This window comes from Ixodes scapularis, unplaced genomic scaffold (genome assembly GCF_016920785.2).
Source record: "Ixodes scapularis isolate PalLabHiFi unplaced genomic scaffold, ASM1692078v2 PGA_scaffold9__187_contigs__length_104089568, whole genome shotgun sequence".
NCBI classification, from domain to species: Eukaryota; Metazoa; Arthropoda; class Arachnida; order Ixodida; family Ixodidae; genus Ixodes; species Ixodes scapularis.
The window spans coordinates 42747244-42771548 of NW_024609884.1; the positions used below are offsets into that span (position 1 = coordinate 42747244).

General features: G+C 42.4%; 1 protein-coding gene across 2 annotated transcripts in view; it reads right to left on the bottom strand.

Annotated features, from left to right (window-relative positions):
- Positions 1-24305, bottom strand: part of LOC115321415 (DDB1- and CUL4-associated factor 11) — a 50570-nt gene that overhangs the window by 4794 nt on the left and 21471 nt on the right. For both annotated transcript variants that reach the window (XM_029981623.4, XM_042287372.1), the window contains exons 7-15: positions 22887-22989; positions 19522-19565; positions 17905-18028; positions 17212-17269; positions 13032-13124; positions 11328-11420; positions 11182-11271; positions 11038-11101; positions 8597-8752 (exon numbers count right to left, since the gene is read on the bottom strand). In XM_029981623.4, the coding sequence (XP_029837483.1) occupies positions 8597-8752; positions 11038-11101; positions 11182-11271; positions 11328-11420; positions 13032-13124; positions 17212-17269; positions 17905-18028; positions 19522-19565; positions 22887-22989 (825 nt within the window). The remainder of the gene's footprint in view (positions 1-8596; positions 8753-11037; positions 11102-11181; positions 11272-11327; positions 11421-13031; positions 13125-17211; positions 17270-17904; positions 18029-19521; positions 19566-22886; positions 22990-24305) is intronic.

Below are 24305 nucleotides of genomic sequence, written 5' to 3' on the forward strand. Positions count from 1 at the left end.
GAGCAGGTAAAAGGCTGGGGCTCCGATAAGAGATGAAAAAATCGCACGGGTCCCTTATCCCAACCGCTAGCCTTGTACCTGCTCCACGAGTGGTAACTAAGCACACTACTACACTTTCTCATGCCCTCAGTCTTTCTGAAAATTACTGACTTAGTGGTTTTCTATGACATTCAGCAAGTTTCTAATTGAACCATGTGTCTATTTTCACTAATCAAAAAAGTTAATTAGTCATTTAATTAATTATCAAATTAATTAGTAAATATTGCATATTTTCTGACGTTTGACACCAATAATGCGGTCCTGAGAAAATTATTTTTACCTGGAACACACTAATTTTAGAAATTTTCGTCAGTCTTTGCTGAAACACCCGGTATAGCATTATAGTATTCCAGATTTCTATTAGAATTGACCAATTCATTATCAGTACTTAAAATAAACGTAAGCCTCCCAAAAAATTTTCAACAAGAATAATTTCAATCTAAATTTAGCTAAGGCCCATTCACACAGTATCGTTCTAATACGTTGTGAGGACTTTCAGCGAATTATGAAGCGAGTTACTGGGACATGCGTGCTTCATATGCGGCATGGTAACCAATTCAAGGCATAGATTTGCATGCCACACACAAAGCGTGTATGTCCCGGTGACTCGCTGTTATTTCTTGTCGCTATGCAGTCAAACGCAGTCAAACACAACTTTGTCAATAGACTTTTGAAGTACATGTCTTTGAAACATTCTTGACAATATATATAAACCGCTAATATTTTTCGAGTAAAGCAACCTTATTTGTATTTTAAACATTAGTGAATATGCTTCAATTGACCTAATGCATCAATGTATCAAAATATAAGCCACCTAAAAGAAATCCTGAAATCTTGCAAGCAGAAAAAGCTCACACCTTATCTCATTCCGAGGGTAACCGATGCCACACAAGCATTTCCACATAGCAGCACACTTTCATAAAAAAAAACTGTGGTCAGTCAATATTATCAGACAAAATCTTGTAAATGCCAGATGCTTCAAACATCCCAAACAAGAGAAATAATTATGCCCCTGAGGTGGCTTCGTGATGCATTTTACCTGCCTGGAAATGAAGGTTTAAAGGGGTTAGGACATGTTAAAAATATGAAATAACTATACTGCTAGGACCCACTGTATGTTCCAATAATCCAGATAAATTTGCTTTGAAAATGACGCGATAGTTCTGTAAATAAATTCGATTTATATGTAAGACCCTTGGATCCGCCTCATTCGAAAATGCTGCCGTGTTTGTTGGGTCGGTGACGTCCCTTCCACGCATCTCGAGTTTAGCTTCCACGTTTACCTTCTGCGTTTCGAGCATGCGGTTTCGAGACAGTGACATCTACGGCATCACTCACTTCATTGGAGAATTTTGACACTGATTGCAGCAGCAATGAGAGTGATGTTATCAAAAGATGTTAGATGATGATCATTTTGACTTCGGCCAGCTAGCGACCAGCTCCAGCGACGACGACGAGATCATCATGGACGAACTCGCCGTCGCCTGCGACGATCGCGCAGGTACATGCACGGTGGAAGATCTAAGGGCAAAGGTACAAGAGCAAGAGCATATGTTGGAGTAGCCAAGTAACGTGAGCGTGCGATCGTACCGTGTCGAGGCGAGCTTAGGCGAGTATGGGGCGCCTAGAATGAGAGAGCATTAAACTAAATATGATGATCACGTGGTTTACGGGCACCATGATCTGACTAACTCGAGAATAATCTACCAGTTTAATTTTTATGTCCTAACCCCTTTAAGAGAGGGGAGAGAGCCATGCACTGCTTTTTTTTTCAGCATTTACTGGAATTATTTGATTTGTAGCTCTACACAGTAGTAAGCTACCAAGAGCAAAGTGAAAAGGTCTTGTGACATACATGGCTTATTTAAACAGTTTGAAGAATGTGTTTCTTGAGTGTGCAGAGCAATTTTAATTTATAACAGCAAAAGAAATTTCAAACACTGCATGCTCGTTTTTTCAGACTTGATTTGCACCGTTTCCACCCACCAAAATTTTGCTGTGAACCAAGTCACTGCCATTTTGGTTTTAAGTTGCAGCTTCAATACCGCATCCTACGCAACAGAGGAGCGGGAATAAGGTCGCAGTCGAATTCCAGTTCCGCTACTATCATTCAGTAGGTGCCACAGTCACCATTGCTGTCCGTTTGCCCGCTTACTATGGCTACTGCTACAGTGAAGCTACAGCCAACAGCACTCTGCCACCAGGCAAGCCGCACCAGCGTTCTCATATTTCTTTAATTTGAGTGCACTTCACGCCGATAGGCCTGAATCATGCTGTTGACTCCAAGCAGCACCAAATGAATGCGGAGGGCAAGTTCGTCTGCTTCTTGCGCAGGGGGTAGCGGTGACGTCAGAACGCCGAGCCCTGATTGGCTGCTCGCGCTCTCCTATCTGAGCGTCGTCTGCTCCTTTGCAACGTCGTCTGCTCGCAACGTCGTCTGCGTCTGTCTTACGTTTCCTGCGACTTTCGGAAGTGCAGAGGCCAGATTCACGAAACAATCTTACGGCAAACATGTGCGTAAGACAAAACTTAAGAACGAATTCGTATTCACTAAACGAAATTTTCGCAAGTTTTGCGCAGGTTACGGCGAAATCCTACGACAGCTCAGCATGGCCGACAGCGTCGCGGTCGCGACGACCCACGGACGTTTATTTTTCTACGTGAGCTTCTGACACGTCCCGACTTCAAGCAGCAAGAAAAAAGTAAAAATTACTTGAAACAGAGCACGACGAACAAGAACGCTGGATCCACAAACACCAGGGAAAAGCTCCAATAGCCACGATTCCACCGAACGCGACCAAACGAGCTGGGCAGTTAGGCCTAGCAGGCACTCCGCGACTCGGCGACCGTCTGCCCACGACCGGCTGACGTGCTGAATGGAATATGCACGCGCGACCCTTGTGAACCCTTCGCGTGTTATACTTTGATCGCTGACTTCAATTTCAGATTAACAAGTCAATTTCTTCCTCTTGTTATCTCTTTGTTTCACGAGGCAACGCTGACTCTCGCCGGTGAAGAAGCGGTGAATCTCCGACAGACGCATGAAAGGTAAAGCAGCCATCGCTTTGACTAGCAGACGTAAAGCAGACGACGTTAACTGCGCCAACCCGTCGGCGCCGTTAAAGAGTGAGGGGTCTCGCCGCACACGAATGCAGGGAAAAAGTATTTGGGAGGGAACTTGCGAACACTAACACGCTCACTCTTGGTTCTAAGCAAACAAACCTCAGCGCCCCGGGAAACCTCGCCAGTGAGTCCTTTGACTTCCCACCTTGATGCGCGTCTGCTAGTTGTTAGACAAAAACAACGTACCGCTCGAGTTATTTCGTCTGCCCTTCCTTAAAGGCCGACGAACAAGCAGAAAGGAAAAAAACTCTCCCTCAATTCCTCCTTTCCATTTGAGAAAGGGGGAGACTTTCCTCCTTTCTGCGGGTAGCAGCTCGGAGACCTGCTCCTGTGAAGAGAGGAGGAGAGACGAGTGCGAGAGGGACATGAGAGAAGGAAACTGGGAACCGGTTCTCTGCCCGGCAGAAGACAATTCTGTAGGTCGGCCTTTAAAGGTATTGTCCGGTCAAAACAGGAAGTACTTAAGTTGTTGCGCTCGTTACATCGAGGGAGCCTTCATATAGACAAACATCATTTTTATTTTGGTATATGATCTCCCGTTATTAATTAAACCTTTCATGAGCTTATGTACGAAACTGCACCCCGAATTTCGCCAGTGTCAATGGCTGACATCCGTAGGTGCTGCGTGACGTCACAAAACGCAAAGGTTTGTCGGATGGTGGGGATAACAAGCGTTGGTCGACGGGTGTCGTATTTTGTTTCGAATTATATAGTCTCCTAGGCAGTACCCTACTGAAATACGGTTCTTTTAATGCAGTTCCCAACCACGTGCAGAAAAAGTCCCGCCTTTTAGCAGGATATTACTCGCAGACAGCCATAAGCTTTGAGCAAACGTATATGCTGTTTTGCGCAAACACAACTGCGACGGACGCCGATCGAACTAGGGGCGCTTGCAAAGCAAAGGATGCAGATTTCGCCTCTGAAGTGGCACAGCTAGGTACACGAAGCGACATCTGGGCAGATATTTCGGCGGATCCACTGGATCGGTGATGAGGCTGCGGGCCCTTCCCTCAGAGGCGATGTCCACGGGCTGAAGGCAAACGGCGAACCGTTCAAATGCATGTCGTCACTTGACTTGGACGAGCTTGGTGAATCATAGTCACGCTCCATTTTCACACGCGGGTCAAACAGATATCGGGCTGTACGCGTGCTAAAGACAAGTTTTGGTATCATTTCGAGATGGCCTAGCTGTTGGTTTCGGTTTCGCTGCATAATCAAGGTCTCTTCGATTCGGCCAGGAAGTTCTGGTAGCGGCAAAAGCCCCTCAAAGGGAATCTTTGCATTTCGACGATAGGTTCGCGGCATCAGGATGATTTTACGTCGAGAGTCGCTGGCGGCAGCGCGCGGTCGGTATACCGGTCACCTCGAAGAGGAAGGCCTGACGGTAGCGTCTTTACCAAGACAGTTATCGACCGTAACTTTGGCGTCAAGTTGAAGCAGCGAGAATCGGCAAAAATGCCAATTCTCAGCGTTTTTCCCAGGCCCGTTAGTGGGCGTCCACAGATACCAGCGGACAAAGCATGCAGTATTATGCTCAGCTACGGGGACATGCGAGTGTCAACGCACTAAATCCCAGACCTCTGAAATGTATTGGATCGTCAATATGCACCCAAAAGCAATTGAAGGCGGTGACTATCAAGAGTGCAATACCTTTCCTGTGTTTGTAAGTAAGAATATCAACACTGTGGATCTCCGCATAGCATCAAACAGAAACAATTTACGTGAGCCAATATTTCAACACTCACCGCAGGGAGCCAAACCTACACGAGCAGGTGCCCAAAACGCTTTGAGAATATCATAATCAAGCAAATTCCTACCCTCGGTTATGATCTCAATTCCGCATCCACCGCGGGTACGTTATTATCATAAATGAGAGGAAATGCAACCTCCGTATCGGCGTTATTGTTAAACATTGCAGGACATTTGAGCAAGAGCTGCGAAAAATGGTACCGTGAGTAGAGGCGGACGAGGAGTGTCGTCTGCTACCGCCGTCTGCTCTTGTCGTCTGCTTCTGCACGGATGCTGAACTGAGTCCGGAGCCGAACACCGGTGCAAGATTTTGAGGAACTGCGTCTGAACTCGTTCAGAACTGGGATGAATAGACCTCGCCAGTGCAGCGGTCGTGCAACTTCCGGTTGAATCGAATGCACCAGTTCCTGCACTGCTGAACTAGTTCAGCCAGTTCAGGCGAATCGAACAGACCTAAATTGACTGGCCCGATTTGGGCGAGGAGTGGGTGGACGTAGTTCAAATCGTTGGCACAGCATCACACCTCAGCTTACAACCCTTCTGTCCGCTTAGAGCTCAGCTTGTAGCTTTCTTCTGTGAGATGATTCCTGCATAAGCGGGATCTCGATCTTGGCGGGAACCCAGTCCCTACGCACGATGATGATCCACTTGCTCGTCACTGCACGTCTCTCGCAGAAAAGTGTGGAACGTCATGTCTTGGCTCGCATGTGCTGCCCGGTGGTTGTGGCACCCAACCGCGCAACAAAAATCTCACCCAACCACGAAAGAAGTCGAGCACAACAACAAGAACGAAGCACGCTGAGGCGTTCACTCGCAGGGAAACGACGAGACAAACATGTTCGCTTTGTGTTTTGTGACGTCAGAGCTTCAATGTTGCCAACGAAAGCAGCGTTTGCGCTAGAATGCGATTGGAGCAGTATAAATTTAATTACTCACGCAGAGGTGTATATAAAATTCAGATATTGCACGTACGATGCGTCTCGAGGCAATAACAATAATATTCAATTGTTTTCTCGAATACAAAATTTGACCGGACAATCCCTTTAAAGGCGAAGTCGCGTTCGCTCCGAAGGTCGCAGGAAAGGTAAGACAGACGCAGACGATGTTGCGAGCAGACGACGTTGCAGAGGAGCAGACGACGTTGAGATAGGGGGTCGCGATCAGCCAATCAGGGCTCGGCGTTCTGACGTCACCACTACTTCCTTTCTCATGCGCAGAAGACGAAAATGAGCCCACTTGCGAGGCGTATAGTGGCAACCACTTCGTAGAGCGACGTTTCATAGACAGGTTGTTTCATCAACACCAGATGTTTCATCGACAGCTCAGATAAGCTTTCTTTTTCTGTAATAAGCAGCATGAGACTGCAGCCACGAAGCGGTGTGTACGAGTCGGTCAGGCGGGTTAACATTTTTGTAATAAGCCGCCGCAGAATGTCGCCGCGAAGCGGGGTGAATGCAGGCGGGGGGGTGGGTTAACGCACACCCCAGCGATACATGTGTGACGAAATGTTCCTACAGCGTGAAATTCACGAAATGAGTGTGGATGAAATGTTTGTGTCGATGAAACGTGTGTCCATGAAAATTGGTACATGAAACGTAATTCCACGTAACGATAAGGGCCCCCAAATGACGCCAAAGATGATTCCCAACAAAATGTGTCAACTACAGCATGATGATGACGGAAAAGAAAGCTGCGATAAACAAGTGGAGAGTGGCTGGTACAAAGCAGAAGTTGCACGAGTTCAATATTTTGGCTGAAATCGTTTTTCGAGGCTGCTTGATTATTCTACTCTTGTGCAATCCCCGTCGCGTCCAAAAAAAAAAAAAAACGGTTTACGATTGCATATACGGTAATTTGTTGGCCTCTCCACCCTCTGCCGATCCAGTTGGTCAATAGCCTCAATGAAATGCTTAGCCCACATTGGCATGTTCTTTAGTTAGCTGTTTCTACTGCAAACCCTCACAAAGTTTAGACAGCTGTTGGGTTCATATTTTTAAAGCAAAAAGGCTTTCAAGGTTGCCACTCGAACAAACTGACAGGACGAGATCAAGGCAATGCTCTGTTCACTTATCCCTCCAACAGTAGTCACCTCGGTGGCTCTGAGACAAAGTGCTCGTCTATAGATCTCCAGTTTGTGGGTTCAAATCTCAGTCGATGTGCATACAAGAAGACGAAGGCTTATTGCAGAGAAGGCGCAAGGTAGCCGAATTTTCAGTTGACAGCGACTATTTCGACGTCCATTGTCATAATAACTCCAAAACTATTTTGACATCTATAACGTCGCTTCCGTTATTTTGATGTTCTATGTCAAAATAATGACTTTAGTATTATTCTGATGTCTTGCGTCAATGTTTCATTCTTGGTTCTGGACAGTGTTGTTGTGTTGATGGAGTCACAAATCATTGTTTTGCATGCCTAAGAAGCTTTGGTCCTACCTGACACTGGAAAAATCTTGTCTCATTAAGCAAGTCTGTGCCTGTGTGCTCAATAGTCGATCAATTCCTTTCGGACACGACAGTGACATCGCCCGGCAGCAATGCCGTGCTTTCGCAAGTCTTTTCAGCATGCAGCTATGGCGTAAAATGTTTAACCTAGAACAAAGGCGAGCTGAATATCTTTGTTCTACATGTAACAAATGTAAGTGTGTATGCAACATACCCCTAAGAGCTTTGAATGATTTTTGTAGGTACCTCCAACTCTACAACGATGCGAGCACATCTTCAAAAGGTTGCAAAGTCCTACCGGTCTCGCTTCGCATCTGGTTCGTGGGTTTGTTGTTTCGTTTAGATTTTCTTTTTGTTCATGTATGACAAGTCTGGGGCGGACCACTGGGACGTTAAATAAGTGTTGCGAATGCAATTGTTGCCTCCTTGATCTTCCTTGACTGGTGCAAACGAACAACAAAGCTTCCTACACACCGAGCAAAATATCATCATCTTGCAGTCTGCATCGCAGTTCAACACGCATTTTCTGACACCAAATGTAGTGCAATCATCTGTCATTTTTATGATCCGATTGTTTAAGAGATTCAAACTTCTTTCGTCTGTTATAAGTTATGAGAAATAAATCATGCATTCGGTGACATTTAGCACGGTACTACCAAGCAAACATTACGTGCGGTCCAATGGCTGAGTTGTATCTTGAAGTTTTCTTTGATTCCCAATCACTTAAAAAATCTGGTTATAAAAACTGCAGTCGACTGCATAACACTTGTCGAAAAAATGCACAATGCCGACTGCAAGCAAGATGATAATTCTTTTTACCGCCTCTTTCAATCCATTTCAGTCTGAAGCTTTCAAGTCAAAACTTTGGACAGTTTGTGGTGACAAGTTTGACAGGAGACGTCAAAATAGTGTCAAAAATAATCCTCTGTCCTTCACTTGTCATGCCAGATGCCTTCCATTGTTTTAACATGTAATCCCCCCAGTACTTACATTTTACTTTTTCCCTCCGACAGGACATCGAAGCTACAAGCTGTCCGCCAGAGTCTCGTGCAGAAAAGTTTTGCCAGGGCAGTTATGCGACACGGAGGAATCACAAAATTCGAGCGGACAGCTTGTTGCTTTGACCATCAGTCAGAGGGAAGAGTGAATGGAATACGGGAAAGGCTACACGGAAAGAATTGTGAGGTGGGCAAAAAGTGACTACGAAAAGAAAACGCCAAAGCAGAAAAGTTGAGACTAACCAACTACCCGGCCAGAAGCACAGCCAGTGTAGATGAACTGCTGTGCAGTGGTGGCTGCTGGCGAGAAATGGCAGCGAATTAAAGTTTGTAGTACGGTATGTCCCTGGTACGTCATCAGCGAGGTGTCACCAGCGAGCTTGACATAGCGATCCAATACTGAAAATATAGAAGGAAAACAAACATCATGCTTGAGTGTGTGGGAACACCAGCACCAAACATACATAGCAAATATAATATAAATGATTACTGAACACTCAGACCAAGCGTTAAAAGTGATGTCTAAATAAACAATTCAAAATGGGCAAACTATGTCTACTAATCTCAGAATGGATAATAATATGATCTCAAAGTGTTCCAAAAACCACCAAATCGTCTCGCAACTCGTGAGAAAGTCCCAAGTCCTGATACAGGAAGGGCATAGCAAAAACTGCTGCACAAACCGTCTGGACCACTAGGGGAAACAAACACAAATAATAATACTCTAAATTTTGGCTGACCTTGCTTGGCCAAGCTGGTCCTGCCAACTGAGAAGATGGGGACGTTTGTGTCCGTACCCACCATGTATGATACATCGCCCACAGCGCCACAGAAGTAACCAAGCGCAAAATTTCAAAAGCGTTTCTCTTTTCTTCGTCCGGCGGAGGAAGCGAGTGCTTCTCGCGGAGGACAGCCTTTGGCGATTGTCGCCTTGAACGGTCGCAGGCTTACGGCACATTTGATTTTCCAAACATTGTTGTTTCCTTTCCCTCTAAGTAATTTCAATCGTCCAACTCCCAGATGCCCTCTTGCAGGGTTTCGACTTTAGGCCCATTTGTTCTCCCTTCCCTTTGTTTTTGTAACCCAATTACCGGCCTTGCCTCAAGCCACCCACTTGCTGTCCCCCTATTGCTCTGCTCCTCAGGTCCCGTTACTTGAGAAAGCGTATTCGCTCGAAACGTCGGTGTCGTTCTGCTTGTTTGCGAGTTTTCTTGAAATTGAAAGACCACCCTTAGCCGGAACCAGGGGCACTTGGCATCAGTTGATTTATAAACATTCACGTCGTGGGCTCCGGGCAGTCTCTTCTAGTTGGGGCGGTGAGATGGAGGAGCACAAACGTGTCTGATTTGGTTAGGAAGTGGCGGAGAAAGGGTTGCAACAGCCGTTTGGAATTCTACAAGCAGTGGTCGTTTGTACTTCAATCAGTACTTATTTTGCACCAATGCCGTGTTCAGCGGGTTTGACAAAGGAATGTTGCCGGAACATTGCTCTCAAAGTTTTTAAGAGAAGCTTTGTGTTTCATGAAAGATTGTGCGCATACAGTAGAAAACGATTCGACGGATGAGTGGATTAGAGTGGCATAAGAAAACATCTACAAAGCTGATTGCAAGGTATGACTTATATTATTATTGACTTCACACTTGCACACTTTGTATTGCTTCCGTCCCATTTCACCTAACCGAAGAAATCCAAAATTAGAACTGACCAATTGTAAACTCGCACCATTATTGGATATACCCGAGATCTAGACGCATGCTGTCGTATTCGTGTATATTTTATAAAGGTCGCGCCTATTTTAAAGTTCTTCATGGATCACCGGCAGGTATCTGCTAGCTTAAAATTTAAAAAAATTAGTCTCCTGTAATTTTGCCAAACAAGAAACTATAATAAATGCTTTATCATATAATGGATTTACCTCAATACTGTCTTAAACTGCGATCTTGTTCAGGGAGGTACTCATGGTAAAAATAAAATAGGAAGAACCAAGCATGTTATATTGATTATTGGGAAAATCTTAGTTTCTAAAAAAAAAAAATCAGATTCACTACCGTGAACCACACAATGTCTTAAGAAAAATCTGTGCTAATTTAAAGGCCTATTAAGGTAGGTTCCTTTTGAATGTTTTCTAATATTTTTTTTGGAAAGTAACGACGAAGTAACGGTGTTACTTTACCAAAGTAACTGTAACATGTTCATCTTTAAATTTTGTAATTAACTTTAGCAGGATTACTTTTTTCCTTGAGTAATTGTAAATGTAACACTGTTACATTTTAGCAGTAACATGCCAATGACTGCCCCATAGTGCGCCCTACAAATTTTTTAAAATAAAATTTTCATGGCACAGTGTGATTGCATGAAGATATCAATTTTCAAATTTTATTTTACATTCATTTTACACTAGCGGTACAGACAAAAAGCCACCAAAAATACAGCTTGACTGGGTCTGCACCCCAACCCTTCCACCCCCCCCCCCCCCCCAATTTCTCCTCTCCCCCAGGCATAAACCTTGAGTTAATTAGTTACTTATTACAGCAAGTTACCTTTTTTTTTAAATTCTGGACTGAACAACAAGGAACACCCTTATATATCCTTTCTACTAAAACTTGAATAGGTAAAGAAAATTCAAGAGAGATTATATTAAAAGAAGCACATTTTGTCAAGCACATAACTTGAGCAACACATACACTTTTTTGGGACACGTTGCCACCTGTAGTCCCAATTCTGGTAGGCAACAGCAATTCGGGTTGACTGGAACACAGGGAAGGAGAAAGGTTTTAGTCAACCATTACACCTCATAAAGCTGACCTCCCCTACAGAAAATGCCTCACTTCAATGCCTTCCTTCGATGAAAAGGCTCTCATGTCCCAAAGCTTGATAGACTGATCTTTAGAGTTGGTGATCAGGTACCTCGCATCACCCTGAAAATGCAATCCACATCACCACAAGAGACAATACACAAGAAGCTGGAACCTACCTTGGAGTCAACAAATGTGATTCCATTACTATGCCCAGCTAGTATCCCCACTGGTTTGGGGTTTCCCTCACTCAGGGTCCTTCTGTCCCACACCTGGATAAAACAGCTCCATTAAAAAAAAGAAAGACTGAGCCTTACATTACAAGAATAAGCATGCCACTACATACTCTGCTCTTGATTAGAGTAAAAACAATTTAAAACAAAAAGGGTACTTGAAATAAATAAACGACCCCTTTCAAATAATGATATATCAACTTAGTGGACGTCAGGGCATGAGTATATGACATGAAAAGTAGCAAACAAATTATAAACAAATTCACAAATTAACTTTTTTAATACATTTTAGCTTGCGCATTCCAACCAGAAATTTTTAGCCTATCAGCAAAATAGGCCAAAACAAATGCTAGATTTTAGAAAAAAGAAAAAAATATGCACTGGACTGTTTAGATTTAGGCTGTCTAGAGCCCGTCACACCGAGACCAAAAGAAAACAGATGCCAAAAGTGCCGCATTCGAAGGGATGTCAGGGCGTGACACATGTTATTCTATACTCAGGGACAACTTTCAGTGGCAATGAAGTCAAAAGTATGGGAGTGCGTGCATTCACACACCTTAAGTGCTGATTAAAGCTAAGCCTGCGCACTGCTCCTCTTTTTGTAAATGCCACAGAAAGTTGACCCCGAGCGTATGACCATGTGAACCAGAGATATTGTGAAGCTGCCAGTTCAGCTTGCCACTATTCCCCACCCACTCCCACAGCAGTCACTGACGTCACTACGGGGCAAGACCTTTATCACTCATGCACATTTTAGTTTTGGGACCTCTGGCCTTTCACAGCTTAAAGTCCCCCCCCTGAATAAGATGGAGCAGAATGTAGTTTTGTGAAGCCTAACAACTGCTCTGGCCTATTTAAATTAGGCTGCAATACAAATCTCTGATTAAAATGTGCCAGCAAAAACTAATGTGCCAGCAAGTTCGCTAATAACCAAGTCACATTCGGATCCTGACATCCGACGCAGCCAATAATAGGTATTGTCCCAAAAGACATACTTTCTTTATTTCAAGGGGCTTTTTTTTTTTTTTTTTTTTTTACCTTTTCCAGTTTAAACAAAAACGCTGTATATAGACTTGCAACCCTAATTGTAACTTTTAGAATGTCGCAAATCTTCCAGAATTAATAAAACTACCAATCTGCATGCAAGCATAAAGAAATAGGCCATACACCAATATTTTTTTTAGTAGATATGGAAAAGTGGAAACTTTAGTTGTTGTGCACAAAAAAGTGCTTTGAAAACTGACCTGCTCCTGACAAGTTCAATCTAAGAAGGTTCTTTATTATCCGAATACAATAATTCCAAAGTTTGTTCATACCACCATGCAGTAGCATTGTGATGGTCTACTCAACATGACTTCCCGCAAGAGTGTAAATCAGAATAAGTGCTGGCAAGCTGGCTACTCTGTCGAACTTTCAGATGACAACAATGAACCAGCAAACAATTGCTACTACTAGCAGCTGATCTAGAAGTCTAGCCAGCTCAGCTAGAATTGTAACCCAACAATTGGGAATCCATACGGAAGGCTGTTACTTTGATGTCAAAGTGGCTGCCTATATGTACACTTCTTTTTTTAAATATGATATTGCAAATCCCTGCACTAGATTAATTTGAGTCTGGAGTGTTGGTACTAGTATTTCAACATTGTTTACCTTGCATAGGCCGTCGTCTCCCCCACTGAACAAAATTTGTGATGTCTTGTCAGCGAAGGCAACAGTGTTCACGTCTCCGTCGTGAGCTCTGATCTGAAGGAGTGAAAACAGAGGTTTGTACTGGGAACAACGAAGTGCAGCACAAACCTTAATCACTGTGAAACAGCAGCCTTTAGATTGTTTTATTCTCAATGCAAGGAGCCTCAACGTAAAATACAAAATCTTCAGTCCATCTTTAATAATCAAGTTGAGAGTATAATTGATTTTCCCTTCAGATGTCTAAAGAGTGAAGAAATGTAAAAAACAAAAAAAGCAATGTTTACTCTTTAAGGTTAACATGTAGTATAAAAATATTCAGTAAAAAGCTTCATTTTCTATTCAACTTCAGAACACAAGTAGCTTGGGGGTTCATTTACAGTCTTCTTGGGTATGCGGAAGGAACAAAAATGACAGCTTCAATTTGACTGAAGCACCCCAGACACAGTAATTCTCGATTAACTGACTTCCTGTCTAAATACTGATCTATGTGTATTGAACACACACAAATATATTTACAAGGTGTCCACAAGAGCTACCGAGTTGTAGAAAGGACCATACAAATACAGTCAAACGCCTTTATAACGAACGCCTCTACAACAAAAAATGCCCGTTTAACGAAGTAAAACAACGTCCCGGCCAATCTCCTATGTGTTCAATGTGTTTCCCCTTCTAATACAACGAATTCCTTTTTAACAAACATTTCTGTTAAACGAAGAAATTGCACAGCCCCCAAAGCAAAAGGGTAAAAAGTAATTTATTTTACACTAATTGTCGCTCTCAAGTGACGCACATAGAGAACAGGAATACTGCGGTAGCGGCGATGGTTGACACAGCCGCCATGCCACCTCCGCTGAGCCGCCTCCGCCGCCGCCTCCACTGCACCCCTCCGCCGTCACTGCGCCATACATTATCGGCTCTGGGTTCAAATAATTTATTAGCTTGCAGCCTTGTGTCTAGATGGTGATACATGAATATGTTGCTGTGGAGAAAGCCTATACGCAGCAACAAATTAACATAGCACTATCTAGACACAAGGTTGCACACTAACATATTATTTAAACCTAAAACCGAAAATGCGTAGCGCCGCGGCGGTGGATGCGGTGCCACCTCCACCACGCGCTTGAGCATATTTTTGTTTTGCTCATGCAGTTGATTGAATATATGCCGCTCCGCTCCAAGACATTTTTTTTTTTTTTTCAACGCTCTGTAGGGCAATGATCGCCTTCGTTTTATTTTGCACGTACGTCGGTGCATTTGAAAGGAATCATGTGAACGAGAATATATAAAGAAAGAAAAAAGTATTTTCATGGACAATCACAACTTTTTTATGCTGTCTTGGCAATTGTTCGACCGATGCACCAATCTTCATCGGGACCCAAGATTTCTAATCTTGCTCGGTCCGAGTCCCAAATTGCTCCGCCTTGGAGCAATAATATGCGGTCCAGGAAACGTGATCTGTGATTCTACCCATGATGCTAAAATCTAAGCAAAATCAGCAGAACCATACAGAATAATGTGCTACCCTCTTTGTGCCGGACACATGTGAAAAAGGGCTCAGTCGAACAGTTCAATAGTGTGCCTCTCCCCATTCTCGCTCCTCGCTGCAGCTGTCGCGTGCGTGGCCCATTCTGCCGTGCTACTAGGAGTAGGGCTGCTGTGATGCCGTGGCTGCCATGCCTGCTGTGCTGCTTCAAGAGCGTCCTCCTAATGACACATGGTGTGGCAAGCTGCTGCCCAATTTAGAAGAGGCCAAATTCACACAGTCGGCAAACGCCTCTCATTCGCTACATGATCGGAGGGTCAATGTCAATGGTTTAACGACTGTTGCAATTCTTATGTTCATAAGTCAGTTAAGTTTGATGTGTGGAAGTTTGAACAGCGGGAGATTAGTCTGCAGCAAGGAACGCTTGGTTTCTCGGCTGTAGATGACAAACTTTGCCAGTGGTGGTACTGGCGGTACGACCGCTAGCTGGTGTCTTTAAATTATGTCACACAGTGGTGAGTACACGAAAGCGTGACGGTACAATTTTAATTTAGAAAAAATATTTTAAGAAAAAGAAGGAATCATAATTGAGCTCAATATAGCTGCATTCTGCAGTGCAAAACTTTTGCCCCACGTGCTCCGAGCTGCAACGCACTAGCAGACTCAGCTTCCGTTCCCCCTTTTGATAAGTCAATTGTCAACGTACAAAACCTCGTTTCTGATGTTGCTCATAATACATTTGGTGCTGCACATTTTTCCAAAACACTTCCAATGTCGCACAGGTGCGCCAATATACGATAGCACAAATTCGGTTTCGCATGATCGACTTTTAACACTCAACCACGACAATGAAGTTACCTGTACTAAGAAAACTTTTGCCGGTCCCGAGGACTTCCTTATAAAGGCAACGCACTGTATGTCTATGAATGAAGCGCAACTAAACTTTTCACAAAGGTGTCTTTAGGTGGTGTGTTTATTGCAATAATGTGGTGATTTGGGCCAGCTGGTTCATAGCTAAGGAAAACAGTGCTAAAATAACACAAGGACCAAGGCAAGAGGGACAGAGTGGCTTGTCTTGACCCTTTTGCCTTGGTTCATCGTTTTATTACAGCAAAGCTGTTAAGGGCTAGTTTACCCAGTTTCGTGTCCGGTACCAAACAAATGTCGACACAAACTACACAAAACTCTGGACAGCTACTGCCATCAATGAGCAACGGCGGCAACCAGACCAGTCTGGTTGCCACTGTCGCACATAGATGGCGGCAACCTTTCCAGCTATCATAGAAGAATGGATAGTAGGGCAAGTTGGTGGAAATTCATTGTAGGAAACAGCACGCGAAACAGAAGAGGACGAAGAAGAAACACACGGGACGAGCGCACAGCTTCGCTGGTCTTTCTTCTTCACCAGTGTGGAAAGGCTGCAAGTCTTTTCTACGCTGTTTCCCATAGATATATTTATCATAACCAAATTTTGTGGGTGCAAGTTTCCGAAACAAAAGGCAAGAAAAGGAGAATGTGTTATTCCTTCCGACTCACAGAAAAAAAAAAAGAAAAAACTGCCTGGTTGATGCTGCCTCTCACAGATAGTGCCACGCATGCTCAGATCTGCTTTTGGGAGTTCATTTTAAAGAAACATGACAAGTATTTGTTCCAAATAGTGATTCCCTGTTTGAGAAGTTTCTTTTTGTAAGTACAGAAAGTGAAAAAAAAAACATGAAAATGGGATGCACAGCCACATCCAACGCAGACATTGTTGCTGACAGCCCGACAGCAATGTTTTCTTGTATCGTCTGCTTTCCAACTCCCGACTCTCCTGGAGAGGTGGTGGGTCGTTTAACATGTCGTGGCACCCTGCGAACACCTCGTTTCTTAATCTGTGAACTTTCGTTTGAGGTTATGCAAAGCCATAAGTACACAGAAAAGACTTCGCCTCCATCATAAATGCACGAAATCACAGTCAAGAATCAACAAGAATGACTGCACAAGTGTGTTGCACTCAACGGCAATTATGTACTCTTTTTTTTTTAGAGGCGTGCCATTTTTTCTGGACACCACCATGAAGTCTGAGGTTTCGTTTTACGAGATATTTAGCAATGCTTCCCAAGTATCATGCAATCTAGAGAGGACACTTGGTAGTGCTACCTATGAATAGCAGGATTAACCAGAAAGTTTGTTTACATTTGTTTTCTATAGGAATAACACTTTTTTTTGCTTGCATTTCGCTCTGGAAACCTACACCCACGAAATCCGAGTATGATAAATGCATCACATAAATACACCTTTGTGAAAAGTTTCATCATACTCCATTTCATTGGATTATTTATGTGGCCCTTCTACAACTGAAAAGCAATCAATCAGCAGTATTAACTTTTTAAAGTTCACTACTTCACACAAGAGCTTCACAAATTACTTTTTGCGCCAGTCACAAAACCAAACTAAGTATTGTCTACACCTGGCTGCTATTTTAGATAAATTCACTGCCAGCCAAAGGCAAGCGAGGGTGAGAATGGCTTCCCTGCCAGCTACTCGCTTAAATAGCTCTTTCCACTATGCCACAAACGTACAAAAAGCATTACAAGAGTCTCTGACATTCCTTTCTTGGTACTATCTGTTCATTTTCACCAATGCGCAATCATAGAATCAATGAACGACAAGTACCCGGAGTGAACGATGGTGCATTTCTCGGTCGTACACATATAGGCATGAGTCATTTGCCCTGAAAAAGCAAAACCAGAAGAAAAAAAAGAATAGCAACTTTAGTTAGCACAAACAAGCAGGTATGTTCTCAAACTTCCTTCATAGAGAGCATACTTTGACATGGGCAATGGCTGTCACAAACAATTTTGGAGTGATAGCAGTTAGATTATGAAAATTGGTGCACCAAGCCCCCTTTTTCTTACAGCATATTTGTCGGGCCAAATGCTCGTAAGTCATGCAACACACAGGAAAGTGGCAATCCTAAGTATAGAGCTTATGCCTGCCACAATGCTGCAAAGTTATGAGAGCAAATGTACATCTCCAGGGCTTAGAGCACCAAAACATTTCCCGAACTGTACAAAGCATTATAGTTAAACATAATGGCCGTTTACGATAAAACGAAACAATAATCTTTCAGACAGATTTTATCCTATGCACCTGCAAATAGTTTATGGCTGTTAAGGGTTAAATGCAACAATAACCTTTCAGACAGACTATTATATGTCATGAGAGATGGGCATATTTCCTGATATAGGAACCTTCATTCAATCTTCTGAACTATAAATAAAAATTGAATTCTTGACATTCCCCCAAGCTCTAGTGCTCAAAAGTACACAAATTCTTTGTTTTATATAAAATATGAGGAAGACTTACCCGCCCAGAATGTCATTGCCATCACAAGAAAATTGTAATGCAAATATGCAAAACCTACGATCATCAGGGCAAAGTGGCAGTGCCTCATGGACCTCATCATCTCCGAACACGTTACATAAATGTACTGGAAAAGAAAAATGACCAAAAATAAAACACCAAAAAGTGCTCAAAATTAAAAATACACCCCAAAACAGACAAGTTGTGGCTTGGGGAATTAGTTACAAGCATATGAGGCCTTTCACAGAACGCAAGCAAAAATATTCCTGCAGAAATGTATGCATTGCACAGAAAAAAGAATGTCGCAGTCAAGAGGTCTATTTAGAGAGGTGCAGATATAGGGTGACCAGATGTCCTGTTTTGGCCGGGACAGTATTAGAAGTTCATTTCTGCAGTCCCATCTTTTTTGTCTAACAGAGCCTCATGTCCCGCTTTCGTGGGAACATGCACAGTAGTTGCAAAATCAGTATTAAGTGAATGGAAGACAACCGAAAGAATGTTTACTTGTTACAGACGTAATGCTATAAAAATAAACATACTATGAAACATACATTTTGTTCACATTAATGTGTATGCTGAAGACCCTTCTATATTATTTAATTTTAAGTGGTTCGGCTGGCAACATTTCTTCCCCATTGTTAAAGAATGAAAAAGAAAAGTACAAGGGTTCTCAACGAAGAACTCTTGAAAAATGTGTGTGTTTATGTTTATGTCAGCCAACAAAAGCAAAACAAAAAAAAAAGCAGAGCTTCTTTTTTTTTTTTTTTGTCTTGTTTTTTACTATGAGGATGGTCATCCTATGCAGATAACGTTTAGGATAATGAAGAGTTTAACAGGTTTCAAGGTATTAACATTTTGATTAGTATAAATAAATGTGTGGTTTCAATCTGAAAATTGACATGCATCATTCAAAAAGCACCAAGTAACTTTTGGAAAACTTTGTTTACCACATTCTAAAAAAATCTTAATGTGAATATGCATGTAAGATTTCAGTTTCATATTAACTGCATCGTTCCATCAATAGCCATTAGGACATAAAGACCACGCTGTGCTGCTAAACTTCGTTGTTCTTCGAAATATAACTGAACACTGCATATGCCTCAAATATTTCTGAATGTAAATTATTTAGTGTTTTTAATGATTCCCCAAGAGTTTCTAATTGAAATGATTCCTTTATATTTACTAGTTAAAAATTGAATTCACTCAAACTACTTATACGAGTTAAGTCCACCCCAAGGCTACGCACCTTCTTACAGAAAACCTGGACTTGCACATTCTAACAGAAAACCTGGACTATTTGAGAAAAATGCTTGAATCGTGTGGATTTAGCCTCCCGAATTACAGTATCCAAATTATTTTTTTTTAATTTGATGCATGGAGTACTTATGACATCAAGGCCGGCAGCATCGGACAGGTTGTTTTTCATTCATTTTCAAATTTGCTCATATTTCGAGTGCAAGTGGTTGTCCTATACGAATTCGCAACATGCTAAAATTCCTCTCCGACTACATTTTTTTTTTTTAAGAAAGTTCAGCTTCTTAAAAGTGACCAAAGTTAGTCAAAATCATACTTATTCAGAACAAATAGGTATGAGATATCAGCAAATATCAATCCACTTACAGTACTCTGACCAACTGGAGTAGACGAAGTGCGCACCATTGGGACTATAAAAACAAAAGAGCAAATGTTAAAAGCCACGACTTGCACATCCAGCTAAAAATATCCTGCGACATGTCTTACTGCATAGGGGCAGGTTGAAGAAGTACAGGAATGACCTGAAATGCATGTGTATGCCGCTACGGTCATTCCGCAACATTCCTGCATTCACTGCATGTGGTTACATTGCACATTTACTTTGTGCACATATTGTGAGAGCTTGATATGAGACTTCTTAAAATCTTTTCTTGAATTTTTCAATTATTATTGCAAAACGAGTAAAATGTAGAACTTGAAATCAAAAGCAAAATTTATACTGCTTCTCATTCTGTCAGCAAAAAGCACCCCCCCCCCCCCCCTTTTTTTAAAATTCAATTGAAGGAACATTTGTTGCCAGCAAACAAAAATACTTTTTTTAACATACCGTAAAATACCGGGCAAGCGCCCACTCAAAATTTAGAGATAATCGCAAAAAAAATGTGGGATGGGCACTTGCCCGGTCATCAATTTTACATTTTAATGTATGGTGCATATTTTCTCGGATCTCACAAATTTGGGAATGGGTGCTTAGTGTAAAATGGGCGGATGCGCGGTATTCTATGGTAGGTATGTAATTTAAAGGCTCATTTGATGCAGTCTTAAGGAGTAACTTATTACTTGTGACTAGGGGTCTGCGCTTAGAATTTGTTCCTGAGGAGAATCGAGGGGTGTTTTTCAGAGTTTATTTTTTAAATCCCCAATATTCTTACCTGCAAGTGTATTTCAGGTTTTATTGGATTTATCCATATTAATCATATTTATCCATATATTATGGGAAAGTGAGCAATTTCTATACACAAGCCAGATTCTCTTCATAAGTGAGAAATAATGCATCTGATCTGAATACAAACTGACCTTTCACTATCACACTCCATGGTTCACTATAAAGAGTATTTTTTTTAGCTGCACAAAATTTTTAAATTTAGGGGGAAGGAGTCATATGAATGTTGTAACAGGGGCTTGGCATATGACTGCCCCAAAGTTTGTAATATAAACATATATCCTAATTACAGTAATTTAAAAAGTTAATTAACAAATTTGAGTTAATTAGCCTGATAATAGTGATGGTTATATTCTTACCTAATGACTGCCGAGCCATATAAACACACGGTGAAAACCACATTTCTATAACTTTTCCCCCCTTATTCAAAAATCTGGTGCAGCTAAAAAAAAGAAAAAATCACCCTCTATATGCTTACAAAAACTATGAACTATTTTTAGGCCACAGTTTAGTAGCTACATATACAATTTTTGCTTTCTTTATATTTTTATGAAAAGACTAAGGAAGCTGAGGGTTCTCTTGTTTAACCCCTTGCCTACTCGTTTTTTTTTTCTCCAAGGAACACAGCAAAATTTTATTTTAAACAGGCAATTTGCATTACAATAAGATAGAAACTTTTCCTTGGCTTCCAGGTGTCCTATCTTGCCCTAAATCAGGACTTCTGGTCAGAGTCCCACTGACATGCAGACACCAAAGTTAGAATCCTTGCAGGATTCCCATTGTTTTCATCACTCCCGTAACTCCCCATCAAACTATCGTCCGATTCCTAGAAATCGGAAAGGCCAAACGATTCGTAGTCAGATATGCCTGAGCATACCGTATTTACTCGCACAATGAACGCACTCGCGTAATGAACGCACCCCCCAAGTCGGCTCTCAAAATTTCGACTTTTTTTTTTCACTCGCGTAATAAACGCACCCCCAACTCGGACGTCAAAATTTTGACCCCCTCCCCCCACGCGCGCGAAATGAACGCACTTTTCTATCCTGGTGCAGCGAGGTCGCGAATGCATGGGCAGCATGGACGAACAAAACGCCTTGCAAAAGGCGTTAAAAAAAACTAGCAAAGATCCAACGGAAGCAAGGAAAAAAAAACATGGAGAGGAGCTTTTTTTTTTTTTTTTTTTGCACAGCCCAGTCTGGACTTTGGGTTCGCGCCCCGCCGCGCGCAAGGAGGTAAGAAAGAGAAGCGCTCGAAACAGCTTGCGAAAGGCGGCAAGAAAAAAACAAAAAAACAAACCACAGAACTAAAAAAACAAAAACAAAAAGCTTTTTTTCTTTTTTGCACTGCGCAGTTTGGTTACGGGGGGTCGCGCGCCGCGAGCAAGGAGGTAAGGAGGAGGAGCGGAGAAGCCCTCTTAACAAACGAAACAGCTTGCGAAAGGCGGCAAAAAGAAAAAAAAAAAGAAAACAACCCACCAAACTGAAAAAAAGAAGAAAAAGAGGAGCTTTTTTTTTTATTTATTTTTTTTTTTGCACAGCGCAGTTTGGTTACGGGGGGCCGCGCGCAAGGACATAAGAAAGATAAGCGGGGAGCCTTCGCCTAAGCAAACAAAACAGCTTGCGAAAGGCGGCAAAAAAAACAACAACAGGAAATAAGAGAAAAAACAAAACAAGAGTTTTTTTTTTTTTTTTCTTTTGCACAGTTTAGTTTGGTTACAGGGTCGGGCGCCGCGCGCAAAGAGATAAGAAGTTACTTCGATTTTTCAAGATAAAAGGTCCGTTCATTATGCGAGTAACTACGGACACAAAAATTTTACTTCGCGTAATGAACCCCCCTTAACTTTGCATCGATTTTTCGGGAAAAAAAAGTACGTTCATTCTGCGAGTAAATACGGTATATCCCTTTCAAAAAAAGGGTTTTCTATCTTTGCTGGCTAAAGCGGACATCCGCACCAAAGCCATGTTGTTTCAGCGTGAACGCTCACGAGCAACTGCTTTTTTTTTTTTCCTTGGCTAACTGGAGCATTCTTTCTGTCAAACAGCAAAACAAACGAGCAAACTGCCCAAGGTAAATGGAGCAACAGGGGTAGTTCTTGCCATCTGCCAGAGAGTGCGCTAAACAAGTGCCAAAACTGAAACGCGAGTCACACTTGTGGTCGAGCTTTATGATCCATAAGGGGTGGCACGAGTAACACTCATTATTAGTAGGTGAGGGGTTAAGGTGTACTGTCGAGACCGGTTATAAGGAAGTCGTTTATAACGAAATAGCGGCTACAGCGAAGCGATCACGATTTCCCATTCCCTTCCGCACTTCGTTATAACCGAAGTCAGTTATAACGAAATAGCGGATATAGCGAAGTGATTTCCGATTCCCGTTGACTTCGTTGTAACCGGTCTTGACAGTAGACACCATTAGCTCAACAGTGTAAGATGATATACCGGCTCAAATAACCTAGAAGTGTGGCAGAACCAAAGATCAGTAAATAATCAAAGGGACCATGTTTTTCACTCTTCAAGTGCAGGCATGTTGGACATCTAGATAAACCAAGAAAAAAGAGCGCTCTGACCTGACAGCCATATCCAAGATGCTCCACCCTACATCACGAGCAGAGATTGACTTGACCTCTCTGAAGGTTGCTTGCTTGGTATCATAGATACGAATCATGCAATCTGCAATGAAAACAGCACATGGTCCTTTATTCTCCTTTGACATTGACAGCTATTAATAGGATAAAATTCAGTGTCACTAAGATGATATCTAAAACACTGATACTGTCCAGTGCATAATAATCTTAATTATTATTGCTCTATACACCTTGTTAGTCTAAGTATCCCCCTATAGTATGTAGACTAACGATCTGTTCCCATATACTTCACAACAATTGCCCTAGGCATTGTCTTTGCAGAACTTAGGACGTCATGTCAAGGTGCGGCACTTATCAAGTTTATATGTTCTAAAAGGGTAAATATGCTCTCTCACATTTCTGTCCCCTGAATAAACTATCCTTTACCTCTACCTTCCACCCTATAAAGCAGGGGTTGGCAACTTTTCGATGCAGTGGGCCAAACTACAGCAAAACAAAGATGGAGTGGGCCGGATAAAGAAAGAGAGTTAGAAGGAGGAGGAGGAGGGAGGAGGGAGAGGGAGGGCAGAGGAATTAGCTTATAAAAATAAAAGATGAGAAACTGTCACATTCTCAGTGATATGCAAAGACATTCTCTTTAAGATTTCCCAAGCTCCATCACAGTAAGATTTTGGGTGTTCAATATTGCTGGCCAGGGTACCAACCATATTCACATTAAAACTCTTAACTGAGAGCCGCAAAACATTTTGGAGGTGCTCATCTGTCATTCAAAGACCCACATTTGATTTGATAGACTTCACCTTAAAAGCTATGTTCACAGATATGTACGTTCAGTAGCTAACACTTCAATCAAGGCCGCTGTGAGATATCATAGATTTGAAAACTTTATTTCAGGGAGGCCAGCGGAATCGTACACTGCAAAAAATTCATTCTTCAGCTTATTGTATGTTTGAAAATCAGTTGATCAGCAAACTCCATCTGGCAAATCTCTTCAACTTCTTCAGGGTTAATATGCCCAATTATACCTCTTGTCCTGGAGTGTGTTTGGGGGTAGTACTGGGGTGGGTGGAGGTGGGGAAGAGGGGGGGGTCATTTTTGGTGACATTCTCGAGGCTGCATAATATTGCCTTGCCTGGCCGCTAGTTGCCAACCCCTGCTATAAAGTAATGAAAGTCATATTCATTGTGTGCTATTATCACGTCGACAGAACAGTGAACATGACTAGGGTTCCGTGTTTTCAACATATATATACACCTTTCCAAAAAAACACTCGACCCCAGAGGCCACACACCGTTTTCGAGCCCAGTCACCGAGTTTGAGGCTAGACTCTCACCGGCGTCCCTCCTAACCCTAACCGAGTGGACTGTGATTTCAATAGGCGCAGTCTGCGTAGGCGCAGTT